Raw genomic sequence first — 24,578 nt, forward strand, 5'->3', positions numbered from 1 at the left:
CAAGAAAAGCTTGTGCAGCGGGGCTCACTGCCTCATCCCCCAGCAAAAACCAGCTGTTTGGTGCGGGGTGGTTCCCTCTGCTGACTGATGGGTGGCTCTGTCTGGGACGGGTCATCTCCTGGCTCAGCTGGGGCGGCGGTGCAAGGCAGAGCTGCTGCTCAGCTCCTCTCCTACACCAGCGCTAACAGTGAGAGCTGTGTGTGGAGCCAGAAGAGAAGGCAGCTGTTAGACCCGGGGAGGTTTAAGCACGGTTGCAGGGCCTTTAAAGCCTGGCTTTTCCGGCTATGGTTTTGAGGTGTGCGTTTGGATTAGGAAAATACCCAGTGCAGGTTGAAACCCGTAAATGACAAATTAGGAGTGACACTGGAAAAAACGAGAGGGTGAATGGAAGTTGAGAGAACTCTGCCTCCACGTTGACATATAGACACAAAGTTGTTTTTTTTTAAAGTGTCCCAATATAGAATGTACTTGAATACGTCCAAAAATAGACAAATTGAAATATATGCAAGAATGTACTTGTTGAAAAAAACTTATTTTATGAATTGAGTCTGTTTAACAGAAGAAAAATTGTAAATAAAGTTTGCTGAAACAGTATCTTTGTCACTTGCACCCTGTTTCTGGGCAGTTCTTCCATTAACTTGGGATGGACTCACTGTTCCCCTAGAGAGGAACAGCCTTTCTGCTTCTGCTGAGCAACCTGCAGGATCCAAATTCAGCCTAAAAGAGCTCTTATCTGTTAATGTGTTTCAGCTGTTGGTCACTGGGATTTTCCTGCTTTCTTTGTAATCACCCTCAGTGTCTGAAAACACTCTAGCTCTATAGATGTTCTTGAGCAGAAGGATAAATAGCAGGATAGCCTTTGGCTTGTTGTGTCTAATAAGATAAATGCTCTGCTGCTTTGCTAGTGCTCGTTGTCTTGGCTCACAAAGTCAAAACAAGTGGGCTCTGGGAAGGCTGTGTCCATTCAGCCTTACTGTGCAGGAAACCCAGAACAAAACTGGCTTCCAGTCCCTGGTTACAAATCTGTGTACAAATACCCCCGTTCGGAGTGCTGTCTTCATGCTGATAATAAATGAAGCTTAACACACCTCACCAGATGTTGACTCGGTCCAAAAAGGACCAACACAGCAGCAGAAGGCTTGTTGAAAGGAGTACTTACCTTACAACTTCGTAATTAAAAAGAACCCATGTATGCCATGTTCTTTTGGGAGGGGTGGTTCTAGAAAGTCTGTATTCTCTGGCTGCTGAGTCCATTGTTTCAAAAATGGATTTAAAAGTGTTTGAGAACTTAAGGAGCAGGATTCTGATACCGTCTGTACTGTGACCGTTACATAACGGTGACAGCCGCGTGTTCTTGGTACTTGGTACCTAAGGACTGTGGGAAAGTTCTTTCATTTGGAGGTGTGTTTCCCGGCAGGCCCTGTCCTGAGGCTCGCGCTTGGTCCCTGTTTGGAGAGGAGAGGTTTGCTGCAGAGGGCAGTGTTCATTGTTTGTGGTGCTGTCCTCTTCTCCCCCGGTCTCAGCTCTCTTTAAGTGATACTTTTACATTGGAGTAGGTCACTTAGTTCTTACCTTAATAAATAAACTAAAAAACCACTCTTCTGGAACTGTTAGAGCTGTTCCAGAGTGATTCCCTACCAAAGGCAGCCCTCGGTTTCTTTCTTTCTGGATCCTGGTGAGCACCTGGGAGCTTGTTATTGATGGCGAGGAGAGCTGTGTAATAAGTACTGTTGGTCAAACTCTTCAGCACAGCTTTGGTTGCTGTGAGCTTTTATCATTCTGTAGGTTGCCTTAGTTATACTTTTCTTTGCATGTATGCTACGTGCATGTCAGCTCTGACATGGCTCTGGCAGCTCTTTTTCCACTTGGAGAGCAGTGACAAAATCTGTAAAAGTCCTCAGGAAAAAAATCACCTTAAAGTTTAATTATTTGAAATTATATTTGTTGCCTATCCCTACTGTTGGGGAATCCTGGGCCATGCGTGGCAGTGTCATTCATCTCATTGCTGCTCCGTTTTACTTGTATCTTTGTTTGTTTGTTTGCCCCAATCATTTTTTCATGCTCAGTCACGTTTTACTGTTTCAAAGCTTAGCAAACATCCTTCTCACAGAAGCATAGCAATCTCCTGTGCGAAAGCTGTCAGCCGGCCTCCCACTGAAATCAGGCCCAGAGTCGTTCATCCTGCGTGTGGGCAGTAGGTTTCCTCCTCTCCGCTACACTGAGATGCCATCTTTGTATATGCCTGAGGGACGCAGCTGAGGAGGAGAGCCAGACAGCGATAACATGGAGAGGATTTTCATCTCTCTGACAGGAAGAAATTAAGCCTACTTATTTGGCAGCTTGTGCGTTTGAGAGATTCCCAGCATCTTTCTTAACTGAGCTTTATTTTTTTTGATTCAGGAACCTGTAGCCGATCCTTTTGCAGAAGTTTTGATAGCCGTGCTACTTAGCAACTGCTGTTAGGGCAGCGAGCACTTGGCTGGCCGCTGCCTTGGGCTCTGCTTCCAACTCTGAATTCTGGCTGGAGGGAAGTCATCTTGGGTGGCTGAAAGCTGCTGCAGCAGTCTGAGGCCTCTCAGGAGACACAAAATAAAACAAAATAAAGAGTGAAATTGGGGGCGACCTCTGGATGTCATCTGGTCTGACCTTCTCTTTACGCTGGGTGAGCTTGGAGGGTAGGCTGGGCTGCACACAGGCCTGGCCTGTGCAATTTGAATTTCTTCCAAGAATGGGCAATCCTTTTTCTCGGGGCAACCTTTTCCAGCGCTCAGCTGCTATCACCATGACAAACTTGTTCTTTGTACCTAAATAGAATTCCCCTTGTTGCAATTTGTGCCTGTCGCCACCCGTTCTTCTGCAGCGTGTCGGTGAAGGTGGGAGGAGGGAGGAGGGCTGGAACAGTGTTCAGAGCCAGCCCAGTGCTGGAACAGGCTGTAAAGAGGAGGACAAACATTCCCAAAGCATGCTGCTTGGACAGGCTTTGGTTAGGGAACCTCCTGTCAGGCAAGGTGGGAGACTGTCACCGGGAGTGGTGGTGGGGAGGAGGCGTAGCTCTTGTTGTCAGTTGGGTTTTCATTTTGTCACTTGTTTATGTTTTAGGAAACAGGGCTCCCATTGATTAATAGTAAAAAGTAATGTCCTGGAGCCTTCCTTGTGTTTCCCTGAGTGCAGTAAACAAATAGCTCAATGAATTCTGAGTACTGATAGTGAGAGCAAATATTTACCGCGTAGTAGAACTGTTTGTGCTTTGTAATTGATTCACAGATGTATTAGCGTGCCTGCTGAATGAGCAGGAGGCTCAGCTTTCTGCAGAGCAAAATGCAAATTGAGCAGTTGTAGTAAGAGTGCAGGTGCGTGCAGTGGCCTTGCGCACATGGGTACAGCTTTCCTTAAGGAAAGAGTGAGAAGAAATTGGTCTGCAAGAAAACTTTGGGATGTGACCCGTTAACTTGGAGCAATTACTCACTTGGAGGCCAGATTTAATGAGGCTCACGTTAGTCAGAGGATAAGTAGCTAGAGTTGTACAGATGTTATCAGCAGCCCCGGGTTATGCTGACAGCTAGGAAGCATTACAGGCCGCCTGCAGAGCTGGATTTTTGTTCATCGTGTTTAGGGCTGGGCTTGAATGGTTTGTCTTCAGGTGTGACTTTGGCACTGTCCTGAGTTTGTCCGCACCACATGGGAGCGGCACGCCTGCTTATATGGTGATCCCTATTTGTGCTGTCAATTCAACCAAAAGCGAATCACTTTCCTCCCTTAGCAGGCCAAGCCACTTTGGAATGTTTCTTTTTTTTTTCTTTTTTCTTTTTTTCCCCTCCATTAATTGTATTGCCTTTGGAAGAGTTTCTCTAGAACAGTTTCTGTTTGCACATATGGTCGTTTTGGTTTATCTGAGGAGATAGAATACACTTTTGCATATGGAAAAAACTAAACCTCATGAATTCCAAGAGAACCTAATTACTTCCAAAGTATTCAGTAGTGAGGAAATCCTGGTCTGTCGCGAGGGTTCAGGCTCTTGGAAGGCTGTGAACTTGGCAGCCGTCCGTGGGAGAGAGCGCTGCCTGTGTGCCTGCCCTGGGCTCCTGCAGCAGCTGCTGTGGGCCAACCCCTGGGGAAACCTTTCGTGGTGGGTCTGCTCTCGGTGGGGTGCTGGCGTTGTGACGGCGGGCAGCTGAAGGGCAGGAGTGTGCAACAGCCTTACTCTGGGCTGCTTCTTCGGGGGCTTGTTCCTGCCTCTTCCACTGGTCTCCTTTGATCAAAGGAACTGTTTTTTCCTCTGTGATAAACTTGTCATTATGTGTTTTCATTTGGTAGGATGTGTTCCCTGAGTGCCTGCTCTTAGTTGTCCTGAGATTTTTGTGCTTTTTGTGAAGCAGCCCAGGCTCTGTCTGCAGTATTTCATAGATGGCAAAATGATGAAGAATGCTTGGAAAGGCCCTGTCACCAAGTTATTCTGTCATCTCTTGCCACAAAAGCACGTCTGCAGAACGGTGTCAGCCCTCCATGGGAGCTGCTGTGCGTGCTCAAGCTTATCGAGGGTGGTACTACTGCTGAAATTCTGCTGCCTCGAGAGCTAGGGGCAGCCCGGAGGGAATAAGCTGTATCTTCCAGAGGCAGAGTCAAATCTGGGGTGAAGAGTGATGCTTTACCTACTTTGTTTCTTTTGTAGGTCCGTGGTGAGGTGACAGCTGTTGACCTATGGCCATGGCATTCCCCAGGATTTGGTATTCTGTAGCCGTTGGATTTCTGCTGCCTTTTTCTTATGCCCATACGGACTTCTTCACTTCCATTGGTGAGACATGCCTCGGTCTATATGCTACATGGCTGAAAGAATTTCTTGATGGCTGTCAAAGCTGATCCTGCAGGGATGTGTTAATGGAGTGCAAGGCTTTAATTGGTACAGAACCAAATCCACTTCCTAGTTCTCAGGACCTGATTGACTTCTTGCCTTTGAGAGAAAGATGCTTTGAATTAATTTGGTCCAGTCAGTCTAATGGCCAAGGGTAGGCTTTGTATTCGTTACGTATTCCCACGGGTAGTAAGCTGTAGACAAAATTGTGGTGCGGACTGTTGCAGATACGTAGAAGCAAGCAAAACAACTGCTGGAGGTACCTAATGATACCTGTCTGTCAGCATACCGTTGTGTCCTCATGCCATGTAACAGAGCTGCATCACTTCATGGGGAACCTGCCAGCTGCCTGCAAGAAGTGAAGCAGCTATTAACTAATACAAAGTCTGCTCGAGGTCCCATTGAAGTCATGCAAGTAATCTTAAAAATAAGATGCTGGGTTAGTATTGTGTATCAAAGATGAAGTCTTTGTATATTTCCTTAGCTTTGTCATTATTTGCTCTACATTATGGATGCTCAGATAAAAGCTTACTCTGTTGCAAACTGCTTCCTTTTACAAATGAATCCTAAATTAGTTCTAATAATAAATATGTGATATTATGCTAATTGCCATGGCAACAAGCTTTGTCCAACATGAGATTTTCTTCCAAAAAAATGGCAAGAAGCCTTACTCAAATAGTCCTTCAGGATTATTCAAATAAATATGGAAAGACTTTGGGGAGGGAAGAATGGAAGAAAGCAGAAGAGAGGAAGAACTCCTCTAAGCTTAGTTCTCCCCCCCCCCTTTTTTGTTTTGTTTTTGTTTCTCCTTGTCTAACTAAGCTGTGTGGTAGTTTTACCGTGCTAGGCAGCTGAACACCACAACCGCTCTCTCACTCCCCCTCCTCAGATGAGGAAGGGAAGAAATAAAGGAAAGAACAACTCACGGGTTGAGATAAGGATAATTTAATTAAAGAGAAAATATAATATATATATATATTATTAAGGAAATATTATTATTAATTAAACAATTCAACTAAAAGGAAAAAAGGGAAAGGGGAAGAGGGAGGGGGAAAGGGAATAACAAAACAAAACAAGTAAAGGCTGTGTGGAAGTGCAGAGGAAAGAAATTACTCTCTCCTTCCCAAAAATGAGCGATGCTTGACCACGTCCTTGAAGCAGGGCCTCAATGCACGTAGCCGGTGTTCGGGAGGAGGACAGACGTTTTTGCAATGAGAGCCCACCCCTCCCCTCTTCTTCCTTTTTCCACCTTTTATTGCTGAGTGTGACCCCACATGGTATGGAATATCCCTTTGGTTGGGTTAGGTCAGCTGCCCTGCTGATGTTTCTCTCTCACTTCTTTGCCCACCCCCTAGGAGGGTCAGAGAGAGTTCTGATGTGCAAGCACTGCTCAGCAGCAGACACAACACCGGTGTGATCCCACTGCTGTTCTAGCTACAAGTGCAGAGCGCAGCACTGTATGGGCTGCTGCAGGGAAAGTTAACATCCCAGCCAGACCCAGTACAACCTGTTCTTCCTTTTTCTAGGTCATATGACAGACTTAATTAATACAGAAAAAGATCTGGTGGTGTCACTAAAAGACTACATCAAGGCAGAAGAAAGCAAGCTGGAACAGATCAAAAAGTAAGTAGCTTATTTTGTAATGCTAATAGTTAATAATTTGAGTCCGCCCTTCTGAAAAAAGTGTTTCTCAAGGCTCATTAAATTTGAGGAATTTTGTCTCTGAGGCAAAGATTGAACTAGAAGCTTTTACTGTCTTTTGTCCTAAGTTATCTCCAAGCCATAGGTTTGTTTTATGGAGCTTTCTGATGATGAAATCTGATCAACCTGCTTTCTATATGGTGTCTTCACCTCAGAGCTCCTGGTTGCATGTAGTCCCCAAGGGGAAGTAGTTCTTCCTGACGATGTGCTCACTGGAAACTGAAAGCTGGGAGCGAGCGTTACAAGGGCTGCACCGACACATACACCAGATGTAAAAGCTCTGATCAGCATTGGTGTGGCCGTATTGCCCACAGGTGCCGAACCAATGAATACCAAAACTCCACTACAAGAACAGTCTCCTTCTACGTGCTATATTTTTATTTAAATGTAAAAGCACAATATCTCAGATTTTATCAGAGTTTGATTAAGCCATTTTAGGTAGATGCACGAATTTTTTTTAGCCTTTGTGGATTACATTCTGCCATCCAGGAGGAAAGGTAGTTCTGTCAGACTGCATTTATTTTCAACACCTAAAATGCAGAGTTGGAATTGCTCACAGGTTTGGAATGTCACAAGTATATTCTTTACAGCTGGGAACATGAAGACTGGATAACAAAACTATGTAAATATAGCTTATCGTATAAGTCTCGCAGCTCTGTTTTTATTATATTGGAGGTGGCTGCTCTCGGGGAGAAAAAAATGAAATAACTGTCGGAGAGAAGCTGGAAAAAATACAAGCATCTTTTAAGTTTGTTGGGCTCTGTGCTTTAGCTCAAGGAAGCTCAAGGACATTGGTAGCTTGCACGGACTTAAATCAACTCGCTGAAAGCTGGTAATTCACTGAGATGGGGAGGATGGCTCACACCTTGTGGGTGGCTTGTGGTTGAGGTTTATGTGAAACGAGACAACGTGAAAGGAATCTTGGCCTTGTGGTTGCGGCTGACAGTTGCAGGGACTTCCAGCACATTGTTAGGTTTGATCATCATGCAGTGGGAGATGTGCAATGGGTTTGTGCTTGTGCAGCGTGAATGGGCAAGTTGTTGAAATTACTTTCTCAGTCTTCAGCTTGCCAGAAGCTGCAGTTGGTCCACAGGAGTGCTGCGAGCATGCTGTTTGGGAGGGAACCCTGTCAGCCACTTTGCTGCTGACAAGAACAGCAGATGGGCTTGTGTTGTTTGTCTTCATGTTGTAGGTCAGCTTTGTTTTGGGCAGGGAGGGGAAGTTGGGTTATTTGGAGGTGGGCAACAGTGGTTGCCTGCCTGTTTCAGAGTGTGTTAGGGTTGTGGATGGATCTTACCACTGGAAGAGGAGGAGAGGTTTGCAGTCTTAGAATTACAGCACCAGAAACTTGATCCGGGCTCCTCATTTGAGATCCTGAGAGCTACATGTTCTTTAATGCAAGCTTACAGTGTGGAAGGCAGTGGTGCTTACCATAGATGGAAGAGTACGTGTCTAAAAGTCAAGTGAATTAAAAAAAAATATCAGAAATGTGGATAAATGAGTTTTGATTGGTCTTGCTTGAAAATTCATAATGGCTCTGCTGGCATTGGAATGAGTTGCCCAGGGAAGTGGTGGCATCACTGTCCTTGGCGGGTGTTCAAGGAATAAGTTGGAGCTGGTGTGTAGGGACGTGGTTCAGTGGGTGACATTGGCAGCAGGGTGATGGTTGGACCAGGTGATATTGAAGGTCTTTTCCAACCTTAATGATTCTGTGGTACACTGATGAGAGGCTAAAGCCTGAGCTGGAAAACGTCATGTGAAACGTGTGGAACCAGGTAGAGGAGGCTGCAGCTTGCTAGGGCCTGCATTTTGGGCACCTAACCTTACCCATAGAAGTGGCCTAGAGGAAAGCTGGAGAGGGCCTCTCTCGGGGAGTGTAGCCATGGCACCAGGAGTAACGGCTTTGAACAAACGGAGGGGGGATTTAGAGGAGATGTGACGTGAGGAAGAAATTCTTCACTCGGAGCACAAAGCGCACATGGGAACTAGGGCTGAAGATGCACCTGGCTTCTGTTCTTTTCCATAAAGAATAGGAAAATAAAAACCAGTGTTAAAAATAGACCCAGGGCACAGGATGGGAAGTGCAGGGCAGTCCCTGTGGCCGAGGGGCAGCCTTTCTCTCTGGCAAGCCAAATGGCACTGGGGAGCCAGCCCCAGAAAAGGGGCCCTCAGCCCCCCAACCCTCCTCCTTGTCCACGGGAGGGCATCTTCCAGGCCGCTCCCAGCACAGCCGCCTTTGGCCACGCGTGGGCCCCTCCATCACAGAGGCTTGCTGAGGTCACGGTGGCCACCACTGCCCCGCCTTTGCTGCGGGCCCTATAAAACAGGCCCCCTGCAGCTGGCCCACCACTCGCTGAGCATCTCGGCCCTCTGACTGCCGGTGGCGTGGGACCGAGGCGTGGCACTGGACGACCCCCTGGTTCGGCACCCTGGCCTGAGAACATCCCGGCCGGAAGGCATCCCGTTTGGGCAGTCCCGGGCAAGGACTGGCTTAGCCTTCTGCCCAACACGTGGAGCCCATGGAGCTGGATCCCCCAGCTGTGGAGGAACAGATGGAAGTGGATCCGCCTCTGCCGGGACAGGCCTGGGACTCCTGCGGCACGTCTTTGTGCTCTGCCATCCGAGAGCACCACCAGCATCGCAGGAGTGCCCGGCGAGCCCCCTACTCGTTGCTCAGGCTCCATCGCAAGCGTTAGCTTGGAGCCACCAAACACCACGGACATCCCGCAGGCTTGCCTGCAAGGTGTCCCGGCAATAAACAGCTCTTGTTGATTCTCAGGGGTTGTGGGAGTGCTGCTTTCTGGGGGGAATGGGCTAAAGTTGTGCCAGGGGAAGTTTAGGTTGGATATTAGGAAGAACTTCTTTACCGAAAGGGTTGTTAGGCACTGGAATGGGCTGCCCAGGGAAGTGGCTGAGTCACCATCCCTGGAGGTCTTGAGAAGACGTTTAGATGTAGAGCTTAGGGATCTGGTTTAGTGGAGGACTTGGTAGTGTTAGGTTAGAGGTTGGGCTAGGTGATCTTGGAGGTCTCTTCCAACCTAGGTGATTCTGTGATATGCAAAAATAAGAGAAACCCAAGTTCTTGAGCCTGAGATTTAGGCTGCCCCTAAAGAAAAAAAAAAAAAGTGCCCTTGTGTTCATTCCAGAAGTGCTTTAAATATAGAAAATGTAAAAGCTTGCAATTTGGGATTTTTATCAGCCAAGACTGCTGCATGGCTTGACATCAGCTTTGTTGTCAGGCTTTTTACAACCGACTTTAATGAATATGTATTTTCACTATAGATGGGCAGAGAAATTAGATCAGCTGACAGCCACTGCTACAAAAGACCCAGAGGGGTTTCTGGGACATCCTGTAAATGCATTCAAGTTGATGAAACGGCTTAACACAGAGTGGGGTGAGCTGGAGAGCCTGGTTCTGAAGGACATGTCAGATGGTGAGTATGCCTGTAGTAAAAGCAATGATCACATTATAATTGAGCTTAACTAGACCATGTCTTTAACAGGTAATGCTCTGAATTACATTTATAAGTCTGCTTTTGAGATGCTTTCATAAAAAATGTTTTTTAAAAAAATCCTTGAAGTCTGGCCATCTTGCTGTCAGTGTGCTGTCATTGGAGTTCCACAAATATTTAGGTAAACTAGGATGTTTAACTTGAGTAATCTCTTCGGAGGCTTCAAATTTTGCAAGGTACCAGGGCTTGCTTTGTGTACACTTCCAGTTCCAGGAAACTAGTCTGTTAGAAAGCTTCATCTGTAAGCCTGACAACTCCATGGAAAAGATAAAAGGATACAACAACAACAACAACAAAAACACTATTTTGAGCACAAAACAGCGGGGATTGTCTTTGGGTATGGTCAAGTGCCATTGCTGCTGACGTGCCCAGTGTTGTTAAGGTGTGCTGGTGTGAAACCCACATGATGGTAGAGAACGAACGTTTGTGGAACGAATCTGAATTAGTCTGGAAAGCACTTTGCTGACTCTTCCTGCACAAGAGTAGAAGCTCTTCAGTAGGTAACAGGACATAAAATAGCAGTTGACCATGAACACGATTTTTAGTGCAAGGAAGCTGGGCTAGTTATATTTCACCTGTGCAAATCTGTTTCAGCAAGTAGCTAACATCAGGTCTAGGTTTGTTAAACATTAATGAAGCATGGAGCTTTCAGAAAAGCCCAAGTGTTGGTCTCTGATAGGAGCTCAGCGCATTCAGCTTCCCAGTTGTTGCTGTGAGACTGAATGTGCCGACTGAAAAGATGCCTCACCTGCTGGCCAGAAGCCTGGAGCAGTACACCTCCTCCTGGGTGGGGAGGGGATTGTTTTGACTGAATTGTGAGGAAAAGGGAAAATGCTGGGGGAAGCAGAGTGTAGTAGACGTAAGGCTGCAAGGGAGTGGAAGGATATGGTATTTTTTTAAAGTACAAAACCTTTCCATAAATGGATAATATTATCAAGACTTAATAGTTAAAAAGGAGTATTGAGAATGGGGCAAAAATCATGAATTTGGCTAGTTCATCGTTTTGTGGATGGTTTTGCAGCTAGGTGTTGTGTAGCTGCGCTTTGTTGCTAGGAATTGGAATTGCATTTGTCTGCTTTTGGTCATGCAGCATATTTTTCAGCTGGAGGATATTAGATGAACTTGACAGTTTATTGGCACTGCACTTGGCGAGGTAATGTTATACAACTTGTCTTGGGACAGAGAAGTCAAGTAGAAAAGTCACTTTTCTGAAAATGTCGGTGGCTGTTGGTTTGTTCAGACGTAGGTCATCAGGGCTGACTGCTCGTGCCGTTCCTGTTGGTGACGATGTGTATCAAGACGCTGGTTCTGCTTTCCCCCACAGCACAAGCAGCCCGTAGGCCTCCTGGCTGTGCAAAAGCAGAAGGGGGAAACTCGGGCAGCTCTCCCCCTGAGGAGAGGGTAACGTATCAGCTCTGCTGCAGGGCCCTGCAAGCAGCAGCAGAGGTTGCACACGCATTCACCAGCAAGAAGTGGAGTCCTTTTGTAGCAGGGCAGATGGCTGCATGTGATTAATGACCAGGCAACAGTCCCTAAAGAGAATATCGTTTCACTTTATGCAACCTGCTTGTCTTTCATTCCATAAACGTCACCCTAAAAGAAGCCTGCAAACCTCTTAAGTTTTTCTTTTGGTGGTTCCTTTGCTTTATTTTGACAAGCAAACACACACATTAAAAAATGGAAGTGCTGACTTTTCCAAATGTGTTTCCAGTTCAGTTCAGGCAGTATGAAGATGGCTCTTGAGAAACCTTTGTAACTGTGCGTTTCTCAAGTTTCTGTGTAAGCACATTAATGCCCAAGTTCCCAGAAAGCAGATGGCTTCCTAGTGCCTGTTAGTTGCCTCAAGTCTTGTGAAAAGCTGTTTGAGGTTAGATGCCAGCATCTTTGTTTTTCATCTTTATATTGACCAGCATTAATCTTTACATGGTTACTCTTCATACAGTTTTTTTTTTGCATCCTAAATTGTTTTTAAATTCCATGTTACTGAATGAAAAGCCTTTTGAAAGGAAGATTGCATGGAATGGTTACAAAAGCTATAGATATAACATCGGTAACGTTCCCCAGGTGGGGGTGGTCTTTTTTGTTCTGTATAATTTTTTTTCCATGTTAAGATAAAAATAGTTTCTGAGTGGAACCTAAGTGGTACTCCTGTTCTTTGGAAACAAACTTGCAGTATTTTTGGTGCTGCATAAGGCTAATGGCCTTTCCTTAAATGTTAGCTTTCCCTGGAGGAGGGAGTTGTTTCATGCATCGCGTTCGTAGAATTCCTGGGACGAGGAAGGCCAAGTGTTTCCCTGTCATTTCAGGCTTTATCTCCAACATGACTATCCAGCGGCAGTTCTTCCCAAATGATGAAGATCAGACTGGTGCAGCAAAAGCCCTCCTGCGGCTTCAAGACACGTATAATTTGGATACAGACACCCTCTCAAGAGGGAATCTCCCAGGTAAGAGTCACAGGCATTATTTTCAGAACACACTGTGAACTTGTGCTCGGAGTCCCGATGACAAGTCCTTTCACTGTGGTCCACCTTGTTTGACTGCTGTGTGAAGGTAGCAGCAGGAAACTTGAATTTGCTAATAATTTATGAAATGTGATGCGATGTGGATTGTTGACTATAGGCTCACGTAGGTGTAAGTTTTAATTTGCCGAACATCAAGAGAAAGGGACCTGTTGCTTCAGGCCGTGCTGGTAAAGAGGCACCCAGGAAGGCTTGACCCGCTCTGGCATTCTGTCAGGTCTGCTGCTGCGCTGGTTCTGTCAGAAGTTACAGCCGTGTGGCTTCCCTGCCAGCTGGGCTTTTTCATGCCCACACTCAGAGTTCATGGGGCTGAAATGCCCTGCACAGGATGCAGGTTTCATTCTGAATTTACACTCTGTTCTGTCATACTAATCACATGCTGATTTTCTGCTTGCGCTAGAACTTGAAGATTTCTTTAAAAAAAATCTGCATCTTAGTTACGCTAAGATAAATTAGCGTTAATAGATTTTAATAAAAAATCTGTATGCTTGGTTGGGTATTTTCCTTGTGTTGAAGTAGTTGGGCTGTGGCAGATACCATGTTTTGTTGCACAATGCAATGTATTTTAACGATAATTCTGTTGTTTAATATCCCTGTCCCTCCCATTGAAAAGACGGGCCTTTCAGGTTAGAACTTCTGTTTCTTTGAACTTAAGCTTCATAAACTGAAAAAACAAAGACAGGGACCGTTACCATGTGCATGCAAAGAACCTGAGCTTACCAAGATAACCTTTAACAGGTTTATATGTAGAGGACACTTTTCATCCTTGCCAGAAGAATCTTCTCTGCTACTTTTTCATCTAATTTCCTCTGTTCAAAACCAGTACTGTGCCAACTGGCAAAAAATCAGCTTTGTACAATCCATCTGTGTTTTTGCAAGCACTCATTGTGGTCAGATGCCTAATAAAATTAAGGGTAATTGGCTTTATATGTTATGATGTATAACTGTGCTTTTGGGTTTAGTTCAAGACTGTCTCAAAGAGCTACAGATTCAGCCTACTACAATAACTAGGGGGTTTTGTTTGTTTGTTTTAAAACAGCACAAAAATAAAGACAAAATGGTTTGGGAGGACTGTATTGTTGCTTCTTGTGAGGCAACGAGCTGTCCAAACTTCATATAACGAAGTGTAATCGCAGAACCCAAAAACTCCAGAACACAGAAGAAAATAGGTTGGTCTCTTCACCTTTAAAATTACAGAGAGGAATATCCCACGCAGTCACTTGTTCATGCTCCTTGTCTCCTTTCCCAGGGAATTTCCAGTTGCTTGGTGGGCAGGTTTTGATCAGAATCTTAACTACTGCTGTATTGCTTACTAATTCTCTGTTGTGTGTTACAGGCTATGCTGTTTCTTTACCTTAATTATTAGGCATATTTTCTTAGCACCCTTCTAAGCTGCCTTTTCATGTGTGGATGTTATGTTGCTTCTAAATGTACCAGGGTATGACTGTGCAACCTGCTACTCTTTCCAGAGGATCTCTTTGTGCCTCCCTGAGAGCACACACCACCACTGTACCTGATTCCCTAAGCTTTGCGTTATCTTAGAGCTTGCAGGTGGCTCTAGGCTCAAACCTGGAATCACTGGTCATCCCAGGATGACCACGAGATGTTTAATTAGCGAGCAGAAACGAAGTTCTGCAGGATATTCCTTTTGGTGGACTGTCTCTTCAGCTATTTCATATCTTAAGGCACGTCTTCAACAGGAGAATTTCCGTGTTGGAACACAGCAGTGAGAGCTGCTGTTAGAAATTCAGGATGATTAAGATGTAATCAGAATTTTAATTTTAGCTCTAGAACTGGCAGGTCCTGGGCAAGAATAAAAATTCCTTCTTAGTCCCTCCTTGTCTTAGTTTCCTTTTCTTACTTTATCTTGTGTATTTTGTTTTCTTTTTACAAGATGAAATTTGGTTTTTCAATGGGCCTTCATCTACAGTGGCAAAAATAGGAATCTATAATTTGCTTACTAGTGCTTTAATCTTTCAGAGGTCCCTTAAAATGTTTCTAAAATTGACTTAAAAAATCTTGACTAGCTGGGAATTTACAGACGTTTTCTTTTTCTTCCTCCCCTGAGTTGTTGCTAACAACGTGTGCTTCAGGAATGTTCTGGAAGCAATAATATAATGCCATTGAAAACAGACCTCTGAAACTTCTTATTTAGCTTACTATTGCTCTGGCTTAGTGTTTTGTGTTTTGAGGAAAGGGGATTTATTTTATTTTCCACAAATTGTAAAGGCATTTAGCTAGTCGCTGGCTTCCTGGCAATGGAAAACTGCATGTAACCGCTTACGTGTTATGTCAAGGATTTACAGGTTTGAATGCTTAAATTGAGTCTTCAACAAATAACTGTCACCAAAGGGAGATGCTGAAGCCCACAACAGGAACAGCAATATACTGTGCTGTGTAGAATAGGAAATAATTGAGTGTAACTCTGGAGAGTGATCCTGAATTCAGTGAAAATCATTAGTTTTGTTTTGTTTCAAATACAGGTGTAAAGCACAAATCCTTTTTAACAGCCGAAGATTGCTTTGAGCTGGGAAAGATTGCATATACGGAGGCTGACTACTACCACACGGAGCTCTGGATGGAACAAGCTCTGAAGCAGCTGGATGAGGGAGAAGTGTCTTCTGCAGATAAGGTCTACATTCTGGACTACCTGAGTTACGCCGTCTATCAGCAGGGGGATCTGGGCAAAGCAATGATGCTCACCAAACGCCTTCTCGAACTGGGTATGTAAAAGAGGCCTGGAGCTCAGCAAGGTCGAGCTCCGTGTTTGAGCATCTGTTAGATTTGTACTGATAAATATTCCACTGATTGACTATGTAAAGGATGGGTTGGGAGACTTAGAGCTAAACCTAATCTTTACAGTGAGGGCTAGTGAGAACTGTTTGTTAGGGAACTGGAGTAATTTTTGTAAGCTTAGTGGTTGTCAGAGGCTTTTTCACCAGAACTCTTAATTCCCATCAGGGAATTTCACAGAATCACAGAATAGTCTAGGTTGGAAGAGACCTCCAAGATCACCGAGTCCAACCTCTGACCTAACACTAACAAATTTGTTGAGTTTAAAGCTGGCTCTGCCTGGCCGTTGCTGTTTCCTTGTCTTTCCCTCCACGGTCAGATCGGCTGCAGTGGCCAGCCCCGGTCAGTTAGTGCTCAGACCCCTGTGCCTCAGAGGATCCCAGCCTCAGAGTAAGCAGGTTCTTAGCTGTGAATGAGCTGAGCTTTGCTCTGACGGTGCATTGGGTGATTTTCTGCTGATGAGTAAGGACGTGTGCATACTGCAGGCTAGCACTGCTTCCAGCCTATCTGAGAGTTTTAACTCTCCTATGAGGGCTCCCAAACCAGATTAGGTGATTTCTGTTTGAATAGCAGTGGTGTGCACCCGTTTTTTTGGGTTTGTAAATAGCCTCTTCTGAACGCTTCTTTGCAAGTTGTAGGCCTGCCAGTGATAAAGGTCTGCTTCTTTTTCAACAGATCCTGAGCATCAAAGAGCAAATGGGAACATGAAATATTTTGAATATATCATGGCCAAAGAAAAAGAAGCCAATAAGTCCAGTACAGATGCAGAAGACCAGACAGAGAAGGAAACTGAGGTTAAGAAAAAGGATTACCTGCCTGAGAGAAGGAAGTACGAAATGCTGTGCCGTGGGGAGGGTCTCAAAATGGTAAAGTGGAGTAGACTGTTTTCACATGTATGACACCAACCGTAACAAAACAATGTCCAGAATTTGTATGTGGCGTGGAAGCAAGGAAGTTGTTGTAGCAGTTGGCTGAGTATGTAAAGCTGAGGATTAGTGTGTCTTGGATTTCTTCCCTGTTTCCTTCTGGCCAGTAGAGAAAAAGTATTACTGTAGGCTAACTGAAATGCACTAAACAATTGTAATTAACTGAATATGGTGTTGGAAGTCTAGATTGATGTATGGTATTGAACAGAAGTGTTTTTTTCAGTGACAAAATCATTTTTAATAGGACTGTTTAAAGTACTGCTTGTTGCAGTATTATAGAGTAATATTAATTTACTTAAAGTACTGATTTCTCGAGCTTAAAGCATCTCTTACTTTTGTAGCACAGTACTAAGGTAGGGAGTGTGAACTGCTCCTGTCTCTTGTTCTCAGGACATCTAATGTTTGTTAGCGATATTACAGAAGTTTCCTGATTATGTCATTTCATCTTGCTTTCAGACCCCTCAGAGACAGAAAAGACTCTTCTGCCGCTACTATGATGGAAACAGGAATCCTAGGTACATTCTGGGCCCCGTCAAACAGGAAGACGAGTGGGACAAACCTCGAATTGTTCGCTTCCTTGATATCATTTCCGATGAAGAGATTGAAACTGTGAAAGAGCTAGCAAAGCCAAGGGTAAATGCCTTACACTTCTTTGCCTTTTGGAATCTCGAGTTCTGCTTGTAGTTTTCTGTGTGAGTGAGTGTGACCATCTCCTCTTGAATGCAGATGTGTGTGCAGTGTGCTCACACATTGCTTTTCTCACCTCGTAGCTCTTGGTGATACGCTCTTTATAGGAGATGGTGGGGAAGCTGGAAACTCTGTAATTAGGAGAGCCAGGTGACAGCAGTGCAGACTTGTCAGGCTCTTCTGGCAGACACAACTCTGGTGCACGCTGTTTCAGATGAGGAGGAGAGTGTTGTCCAACAAAAAACAAACATACTGCAGCTAGGTTGCCTTGAAATATACCTGGCATCAGATGGCCTTCCTTTTATTTTTAAAGTCTGTAGTTGCCAAAGTTGTAACACAGAGAAGGAAGTCTTCTAGGGAAAGGCAGGCACTCCTCTGGTCCTGGAATGCCGTATTACTGTGTAGACAATAATGAATGGTCCATTCAGCGTAAAATTGATTTCTAACAGGTTCTGAAATTACCTGCAAGGAAAGAGCTTTAACAAGGCAGTACGTAGCCAGCGGTGCTCTGCTTCGGACTCACAATTCCAACTCATCAAATCCTATTTCTGAATCCGGATCCCAAGGTTCTTGCTTCTGAAGGCCAAACAAGCCAGGCCAAATCAGCTGTTAAAGTAAACAGGAGTGTCCAACATGGACAAGAAACGGACTGAGTGGCCGTCTGTATCCAGCTGGCGTGACTGTGCATCACAAGATGTACATTTAGGAGGCAGTTGATGAATTTGATTTGTTTTTCTACCAATTACCAGTTACTTCTAAAATAAGATTTAAACTTGCCTAAACAGATTTTTCCTCCTTTCTTTCTTTAGCCTAAATGTATTTTTGTTCAGAGAGAGCTGAGCAAACAAAGATTGGGGGAATAAATACATCAAATACAGGACAAACTCTTACCTCAGTCTGCTGCCACGTAAAAAAGCTGTGAGTTACACATAGGCACATCACAGATGGGGCTGCCCTTGGTCACCACACCGAGTACTAGGAAGCTAGAAGCAGATTCTAAAGCTTCCTAAAGGCTGATGCATCGTATTTCTGAGGTAGCATTTGGAACCGTAAGGAAGTATGAGTAACCTGTAAAACATCTCCTCCTGCAGGCAGCCTTGCTGCAGGCCTAGAAATCAGAGCTGCAGTTTGTCTGTTGCTGATTAAGCCCCTCTACTGCTTGCTGCAAAAGCTCTGGCAATTACGTCTGTGGAATGTGACTGAATCATATCTTTATGGTGTAGAAGTAAGGCTTCGCACTGAAAATAAAGCCTGTATGGATCTCTGAACACATGGTGACTTTAAACTTCAGGACTTGCCAAGACGCTCGTCTTCCTATTAGATGTTCAACTTGTGGCAAAGACTTGCAGAGTCACAGTTCAGTTGTGTGGAAGCATTTTTCTGCTGTTAGTGTTCCGTATATTTTCTATGGCCGAGGCCTTGTAGGGCTCAATAACCAGTGTAGCAGGAGGATTGTGTTTTTTGAGGCAGGAAGATGATCTTCTGCCTTCCTGGTGCCAGGGATGTTCTACTGCCAACTCTCGAAAGCCACGGCTGCATAGTCTGTGCCCAGCCTTTTGCTGCTCTGGCATAAGCTGGCCGGAGGAAGGCTTATTATTCACCTTGGGAGTCTCTCTGGAATCACAGTTTGTGACTTGGTTCCTATATGTGTCTGCACACGATGAGAGGAGAGGCTGCATATTAAGAGTCCTTAATACCTGTTCCTGTCAGTAGGGAAGGAGAGGCCCTGCTTTACTTTTTTTTTAACAGAAAAATCTTACTTCTTTTTGGTGTGGGACTTGGTATGCTGTGTTGAGCCTAGAGCCCATCAAAATGTGGAACTTCTCCCAAAGTATGGGGAGTGCCTGACATTACAAGAACAAAGTAAAATAGTGCACCTAAGGTTCTTGATCATTGTTAACAGAAGGGATGGTGTCGAGTAAATGGAGCACAGTAAAGGGCAGGGCAAAGCCTTGAGCCAAGAAACTCACTCTCTGTAACACAGGAACACAACCTAAATGTAACATACACGTAGCAAGTTGTTTTTGTTAGCCGTCAGTGTTAAAGAAGTTCACCTCAGTGCTGATACTGGTACAGAAAGATTCAGAAGGTAGGGTTTTATTCGTCTTTCATTTACACAAGATTGCAGCACTGCTTGGAGTCAAGTTAACTGTAAAGCTCATCATACATGCACCGGACAGAGCGCGAACAAAGGACCGATTGTACGTGTGTCATAATGCTGAGTTGTTTCCAGCAGCTGTTGCAGTATGAAGAAAATGAGTTTCTAGTTTGTTTTATTCAGACAGCTGCTCTTCTTGCTCCAGAAGTGGAAACATTATTTCCTGGAAAAGTTGATCTTCTCTAATGCTCTGAAATATATATACATATATGTGTATGTATGTATACACACCTACATATATAACACACACGCATTTAAAAAAAAAAAAACAACACTCAAAAACTCTCCTTTAGTAAAAGTGGAGACTCCCCCTACTGCCCTGTCATGGCTTTATGACTTCCTACCCCCACTCCGTAAAAGACAGACCACCCCTGGAGGTGACCGGAGGTGACCGGGTGGCTTGCGTGGGGCCTAGTGTGACACTTTCCCCTAGGCTTCTGAATGGTCGGATTGCTGTGATGCAGTATGTGCTTTGTAATGCAACTATTCTGATGGTTCGCTTCACAGCTGAGGCGAGCCACCATTTCAAACCCCATAACAGGAGCCTTGGAGACGGCACATTACAGAATTAGCAAAAGGTAAGAGAGCTCTATGCCAGATGTTTTGGGCCTGTAATGAGTACGTAGATTCTGCTCATTATGGGGAAGAAAAGAGGTGGTCTAAAAAGACAACTTTGGCTTTGTAGTCCACCGCTTTATTACATGCAGATCCTGTAACAGGCTGTTACTGCTGAGTTTCTCAGTCTTTTCCTTCAGCTAGAAGTTCAGGGGGTATATTTGATGATGATGATTATTATTATTTGAGTCACCTTCTCAGTGTGTTCTCAAATGATACAATACACAAGATACAGGTCTGTAATTGTACAAAATACACGATGCTACAGAACCTTCAGCGTAGGCTGCATTTTCTTTAAACTCCTTTCCCCTTGCAGTTCTCAACAGCCCAAAATTGTCCTCCTTTCCTCTGCAAAACCTAGCAGCCCACTTCAAGTGCCTTTACAGATGGAAGAGATGCTTGAAGTCATTGCCCCATGCGTGACAGCTGGAGCGACATGCTCAATGGATTAGTCACACAGAATATCACTGTCCAGTACAATTCCTGAGTCCTACCTGAGCTCTTGTACCTGCTGCTGATTTGGTAGAAAGCAAGCTTGTTTTTCACTGGGCTCCTCATTCTTTCCAGTTTGTGGATAAAGTATGTCAAGTGTTGAATTTAGCAAATGTGTTCCAAAATGTGCCTCAGGAGAAAGCCTGGCTGGTTATAAAAAGAAACTGTCGTGTCCCCGACCTCCCTCCCCGTTTCAGTAGTGGTGATTAAAGATTGGCTGTGCCTTCCTTCTGCATCACGCCAAAAGTCTCAATGGATTTAAACTTCTGCATGAAAAGGAACTGTCTGTGAAACTCAGCATCATAAATTATTTGCAGAAAGTCTCTAAAGGAAAAAAATAAAAAAGGAGGAAAAAAGTGAAAGGACAATCTAACCAAATTTTTCCAACCAATTTGTTTTGATTTGGATATGGCAGCTACAGCTTCTGTTGCCGTTCAAATATTGCTAATTTAAGAGCATTGCATACCATCCAGACCAATCGGAACCCTTTCAAACACCTGTGGCTTGGCAAAAAAGCAGCCTACTAGGTGGGTAAGCCCTTGTCCTTTCTCTTTTTGTAGCTGAGCCGTGCTACTGTTCATGACCCCGAGACTGGGAAACTGACCACAGCACATTACAGAGTCTCTAAGAGGTAAGGGGAACGTCTTCCAAAGGTATACCCAGTCCGAGGAAGTCTGTTCTGTCGCTGTTGGGCTTCATCTCTATGTGTGGGGCAAATAAGGATTCTGCGCGACGTTTTCGTTAGTCTCTCTTCAGAAGAGAATGGCCTGGAATGAACCGAGCTGTCTTATAACAAAGCATGTGGTCATCTGAAATAGAAAGTATTTCTAAATGTCAGTGGTAGCTAAAGTGGGAGCTAGCACGTTTGCTTAGCATGGCTTGTCTGGTGGGACTAACGTACTAAAATGTTGGCAGAGCGCAGGGTTCTTACGCTAATGGTGGAAGGCTGCATGCGTCGCTCACCTGTACCAGTGATCGGCAGTGGTGGTGATCGCTGTGTAAACGTGGGCATTGAGGAGCTGCTGTAACTCACAGGGGTAGTGCGAGGCAAAGCTAGTCGGTAACCTTAAAGGATTTCTGTTTGATGTTAAATGAAAGTAGGTGCTTTCATAGAAAACCAGTGTTCCTTCAAATTCTTTGAACATGCACCTGCAATTAGAATGGCCAGTAGCTTAAGGATTTTTATTGATTTAATTCTTTAAGAAGTGCTTCAAAATACAGGACAACAAGTTGATTCACAGCTGATTATAACTTTCATAGAAACTAGAAAAACATCGTAACTGAAAAGTGTTCCTTAAAATCATTCTTGTCTCGAGTAGTGGCAAATTTAAAACTTTTTTTTGTACATTGAAAAGTGCATTGCACCTTCAGCAACGTGCATTTTAACTCTTCAGAGCTCCTGCAGGTCGTGGGAGTCCTTTGGGAATTGCCCAAAGTGAGCTCTTACGTATTTGCTACTTACAAATGACCTCCATGGGTCCTCTCCAGAATGGAACGTACGCCTTCCTGTTTGACATGTGTTGCATTTAATGTTTTTTTAAAATTATTTTGAAGTCTGTTCATGTCCTATTCTGGTTATCTGTGACAATTTATTTAAACAAATTTTTCAAGTCCCAGGATTTGTTTTCTGTGCCCCAGACCACAGGGGGGCTTTCGCTGAACAGAGTTGCCGATCCATTTGAATGTACCCTCGTGGTTTCTGTCAAACTTGACGTGCTAATCGTAGGAATTAGGGAAGGTGAGCAGATTACTAATTTAAATTGATTGAGATATATACAGAGGCCCCTATTTAAATCAAAAATCCTTAATGAAAAGACTTCTTATTTAGGGTTTTGATTTTTTCATTAGATTTTTCATTAGTGTTATGCTTTGGGACTATTGGAAATGCCATAGTTGGAGGGAAAAAAAAACACAGCTAGACAATACTTATCCCTAAAAGCTGATTCCCTTACGCGTGTGCAGCCAGGTCCCATTTGGTATCACTTCCTCATTGGCTTTGTGACATGCCAAAATAAGTATTCTTCCGAAGGCGTTAATCTGGAACTAGGCTGTACCTGACCTTGCCTAGGGACTGTGCTGCTGGCTCCATGGTGTGCTGCACACGTGGAATAAACCTGGCGCCCAGCTAGGACCAGGTGAGCGGGCACCTGGAACCTGTGAGGTTTGCTGCTCAGAAAGGTGTTGCTCAGGGGTTTCCTTCCAATATACCACTTTGGTGGTACTCAAAAGTCAATTGCATTTGCCAAGATAAATGCTTAGAAATCCTTTTCTCATTGGAAACTGACTTAGAATTGCAAAGAGAAATACTCGACACCTCAAGCTATAGGGGGAGAAAAATTGCCATCCCCTCAAAAAAAACAAAACAAAACACAAAACCAGGCTGCTTTAGAAGGCTCCTGCTGTTAATGCTGGATCACTGAACTTCTCGTGGGGAGCCACTGGTAGAAATGTTCCCCTGTTCAGGGCTGTTTGAGCTGGTTTGGATTCCTGATGAATCATTGCTCCTGAAAACCAAAAAAATGCTTTATTTTTTTAATAGCTGACTGCTTTCCCCCGTTAAACATTCTTTCCTAGCAAATGCACTTCTAAATTACAGCATTCCTCCCTGAGAGGACTACTGTTCGCTGTGCAGTACGTGGCAGGCTGTATAAAAGGGGGCACCTTGCCAGCAGGACGAGGAGCACCATCGAGCCGTGCTGTGTGCAGTACCAGAATAAACTTGGCCACTCTGACACTGCTTTTAAAGAAGCTTTTTTTTCCTTTCCTCGCAGCAGCCAGTCAGAGCTTGTAGCATATGTTACAATTCCCAATTCAGATATACTAGTCTGTGCTTTTATTCATTTAGTTATCCCTCCACAAACATTATTTCACCTACTAAGTAGGTTTTAGAAACTTCTTAAACAGAAATGAGTATTTAGTGTGACTGACGACTGTGCAAAAGCAGCATTGACATTTTGGTGCTGTGACAGCCTTTGTAATGGCTGGTGCAAGTCTGACTCGTGCAGCTGGAGAAGGAGACAAGCTTTTGGTTTGATGCGTTGCTTACTGAGGAAATATCAAAGCCTCCAGTAAGCAGAGTCACAGCTTGAACTCCTGTGCTTGTGACTTTGCAAGAAATAAGCTTTTCCCTTTTTGTTAATAAGGCTTCTGCCCACAGTGGGCTTAGGGCGTCAGCTGGTGAGAAGTGATGGAATGCTTTCCGTTGCCGGTTACCTTGTCAGCAAAGGAACCAGATCTACCAAATTTATATTGAAGGGTAGAGTCCGTGTGCACCTGAGTGTGGATTAGGCATGTATTAAAAGGGAAAAAAAAAAACCCTGCTGAGCACAGTTTAGGGCTTTATAAATTCTGCAGCATGTGCCGCTGCTGAGGCAGTCTTTATTTTTTCTGATAGACAGGAGCAGGAAAAATGCATCTTCATGGTGACGGCACACCTGCTGTAGAGGCCTCGAGGTAGGCCGATGTTAGCACAGGTCTAAGGTTGAGCCTGGCCCCAAAGGAGGACAGTGTAGGGTGGCTCGCCACAGGCGTTGGGGGCCACCAGACAAAGCCTGTGGTACCTGAAGGCAGCAGGTGGAGGCCTGGTGACACTGGAGGCTCAGTGCAGGCTCTGCACACCCTGCCGGCAGCAGGACCTGGCGCTTACCGGGTTAGCGCGTGCTGGGAGGCTGTAGGTGGAGCTGCGGAGACCTGCTGGCCTCCCCTCCACTCCTGCTGCCTCCAGCAGAGAGGCTGCCGCTCTGTGCTTCCAGTTCCCCATTTCCTCCACCTCTCACAGACGTTCTTTGTACCCGCGGGCAATTAACTTACTTTATTTCTAAAACATGTACGGTGCTTTTATTTCATGAAAGGACGCAGTATTCACCCTGCTGAGGGACTCCGAGCATTCACTGCAACTCTAAGTAACCGATGGAGTAAGAATGCTTGCCTTTGTCTGTCTTTCTTAAAGCCTGTATGGTGGACTAGGCAGAGGTAGCTAAAGCATAACCTCTGAAGGCTTGGCAGGCCTGCCTGACGGCTGCGCTGGGGCTTCTCTGGTTTATGGAGTGGGAGCTTCATGTTGCTTGTGGGAGCTGCCTGTTGCTGCTTTCTGGTCGGGACGTGCTTTCCATGAGTGGTCGTTGTGCTCGCTCCTGAAATCAAGGGTGGCTGCACTGTAACACTTCCTCATGCTAATAGTGTTCACAAACGGATGGCTCTTTGTGCTTGTGCAAGTCTTCTACATAGAGGTGTGTTGTTTTTTTTTTAATTCAAAAAACAATTCCATGCTCGTAGAGATTCTGTAACCTGTGTCAGTGTCTTGTGTCACGTGTCATGCTACTGTTC

At 44.7% G+C, this 24,578-nt stretch overlaps 1 protein-coding gene and 1 long non-coding RNA gene across 7 annotated transcripts in view; one reads left to right on the forward strand and one right to left on the reverse strand.

The window, feature by feature from the left end:
- The window catches only part of P4HA1 (prolyl 4-hydroxylase subunit alpha 1), a 45,413-nt gene that overhangs the window by 10,141 nt on the left and 10,694 nt on the right, over positions 1-24,578 (forward strand). For 4 of the 6 annotated variants that reach the window (XR_004751883.1, XM_035329897.1, XM_035329899.1 and 1 more), the window contains 8 exons: positions 4,670-4,792; positions 6,376-6,472; positions 9,833-9,984; positions 12,369-12,506; positions 15,065-15,304; positions 16,050-16,240; positions 16,757-16,933; positions 20,813-20,883. Coding sequence is in view for 5 of the 6 variants with exons in the window: in XM_035329897.1 (XP_035185788.1) it covers positions 4,699-4,792; positions 6,376-6,472; positions 9,833-9,984; positions 12,369-12,506; positions 15,065-15,304; positions 16,050-16,240; positions 16,757-16,933; positions 20,813-20,883 (1,160 nt within the window). In the remaining variant the exon portion in view is untranslated. Of the gene's footprint in view, positions 1-4,669; positions 4,793-6,375; positions 6,473-9,832; positions 9,985-12,368; positions 12,507-15,064; positions 15,305-16,049; positions 16,241-16,756; positions 16,934-19,652; positions 19,724-20,812; positions 20,884-24,578 lie in introns of all 6 variants that reach the window. The other 2 variants (XM_035329900.1, XM_035329898.1) reach the window with 1 other exon arrangement.
- LOC118169013 lies at positions 4,059-22,700 on the reverse strand. Its single transcript, XR_004751885.1, has 3 exons — positions 22,538-22,700; positions 15,387-15,393; positions 4,059-4,069 (listed from the first exon to the last, which is right to left on the reverse strand). It is a non-coding gene; the product is annotated as an uncharacterized LOC118169013 (long non-coding RNA).

The sequence above is a fragment of the Oxyura jamaicensis genome, chromosome 6 (assembly GCF_011077185.1).
Source record: "Oxyura jamaicensis isolate SHBP4307 breed ruddy duck chromosome 6, BPBGC_Ojam_1.0, whole genome shotgun sequence".
NCBI classification, from domain to species: Eukaryota; Metazoa; Chordata; class Aves; order Anseriformes; family Anatidae; genus Oxyura; species Oxyura jamaicensis.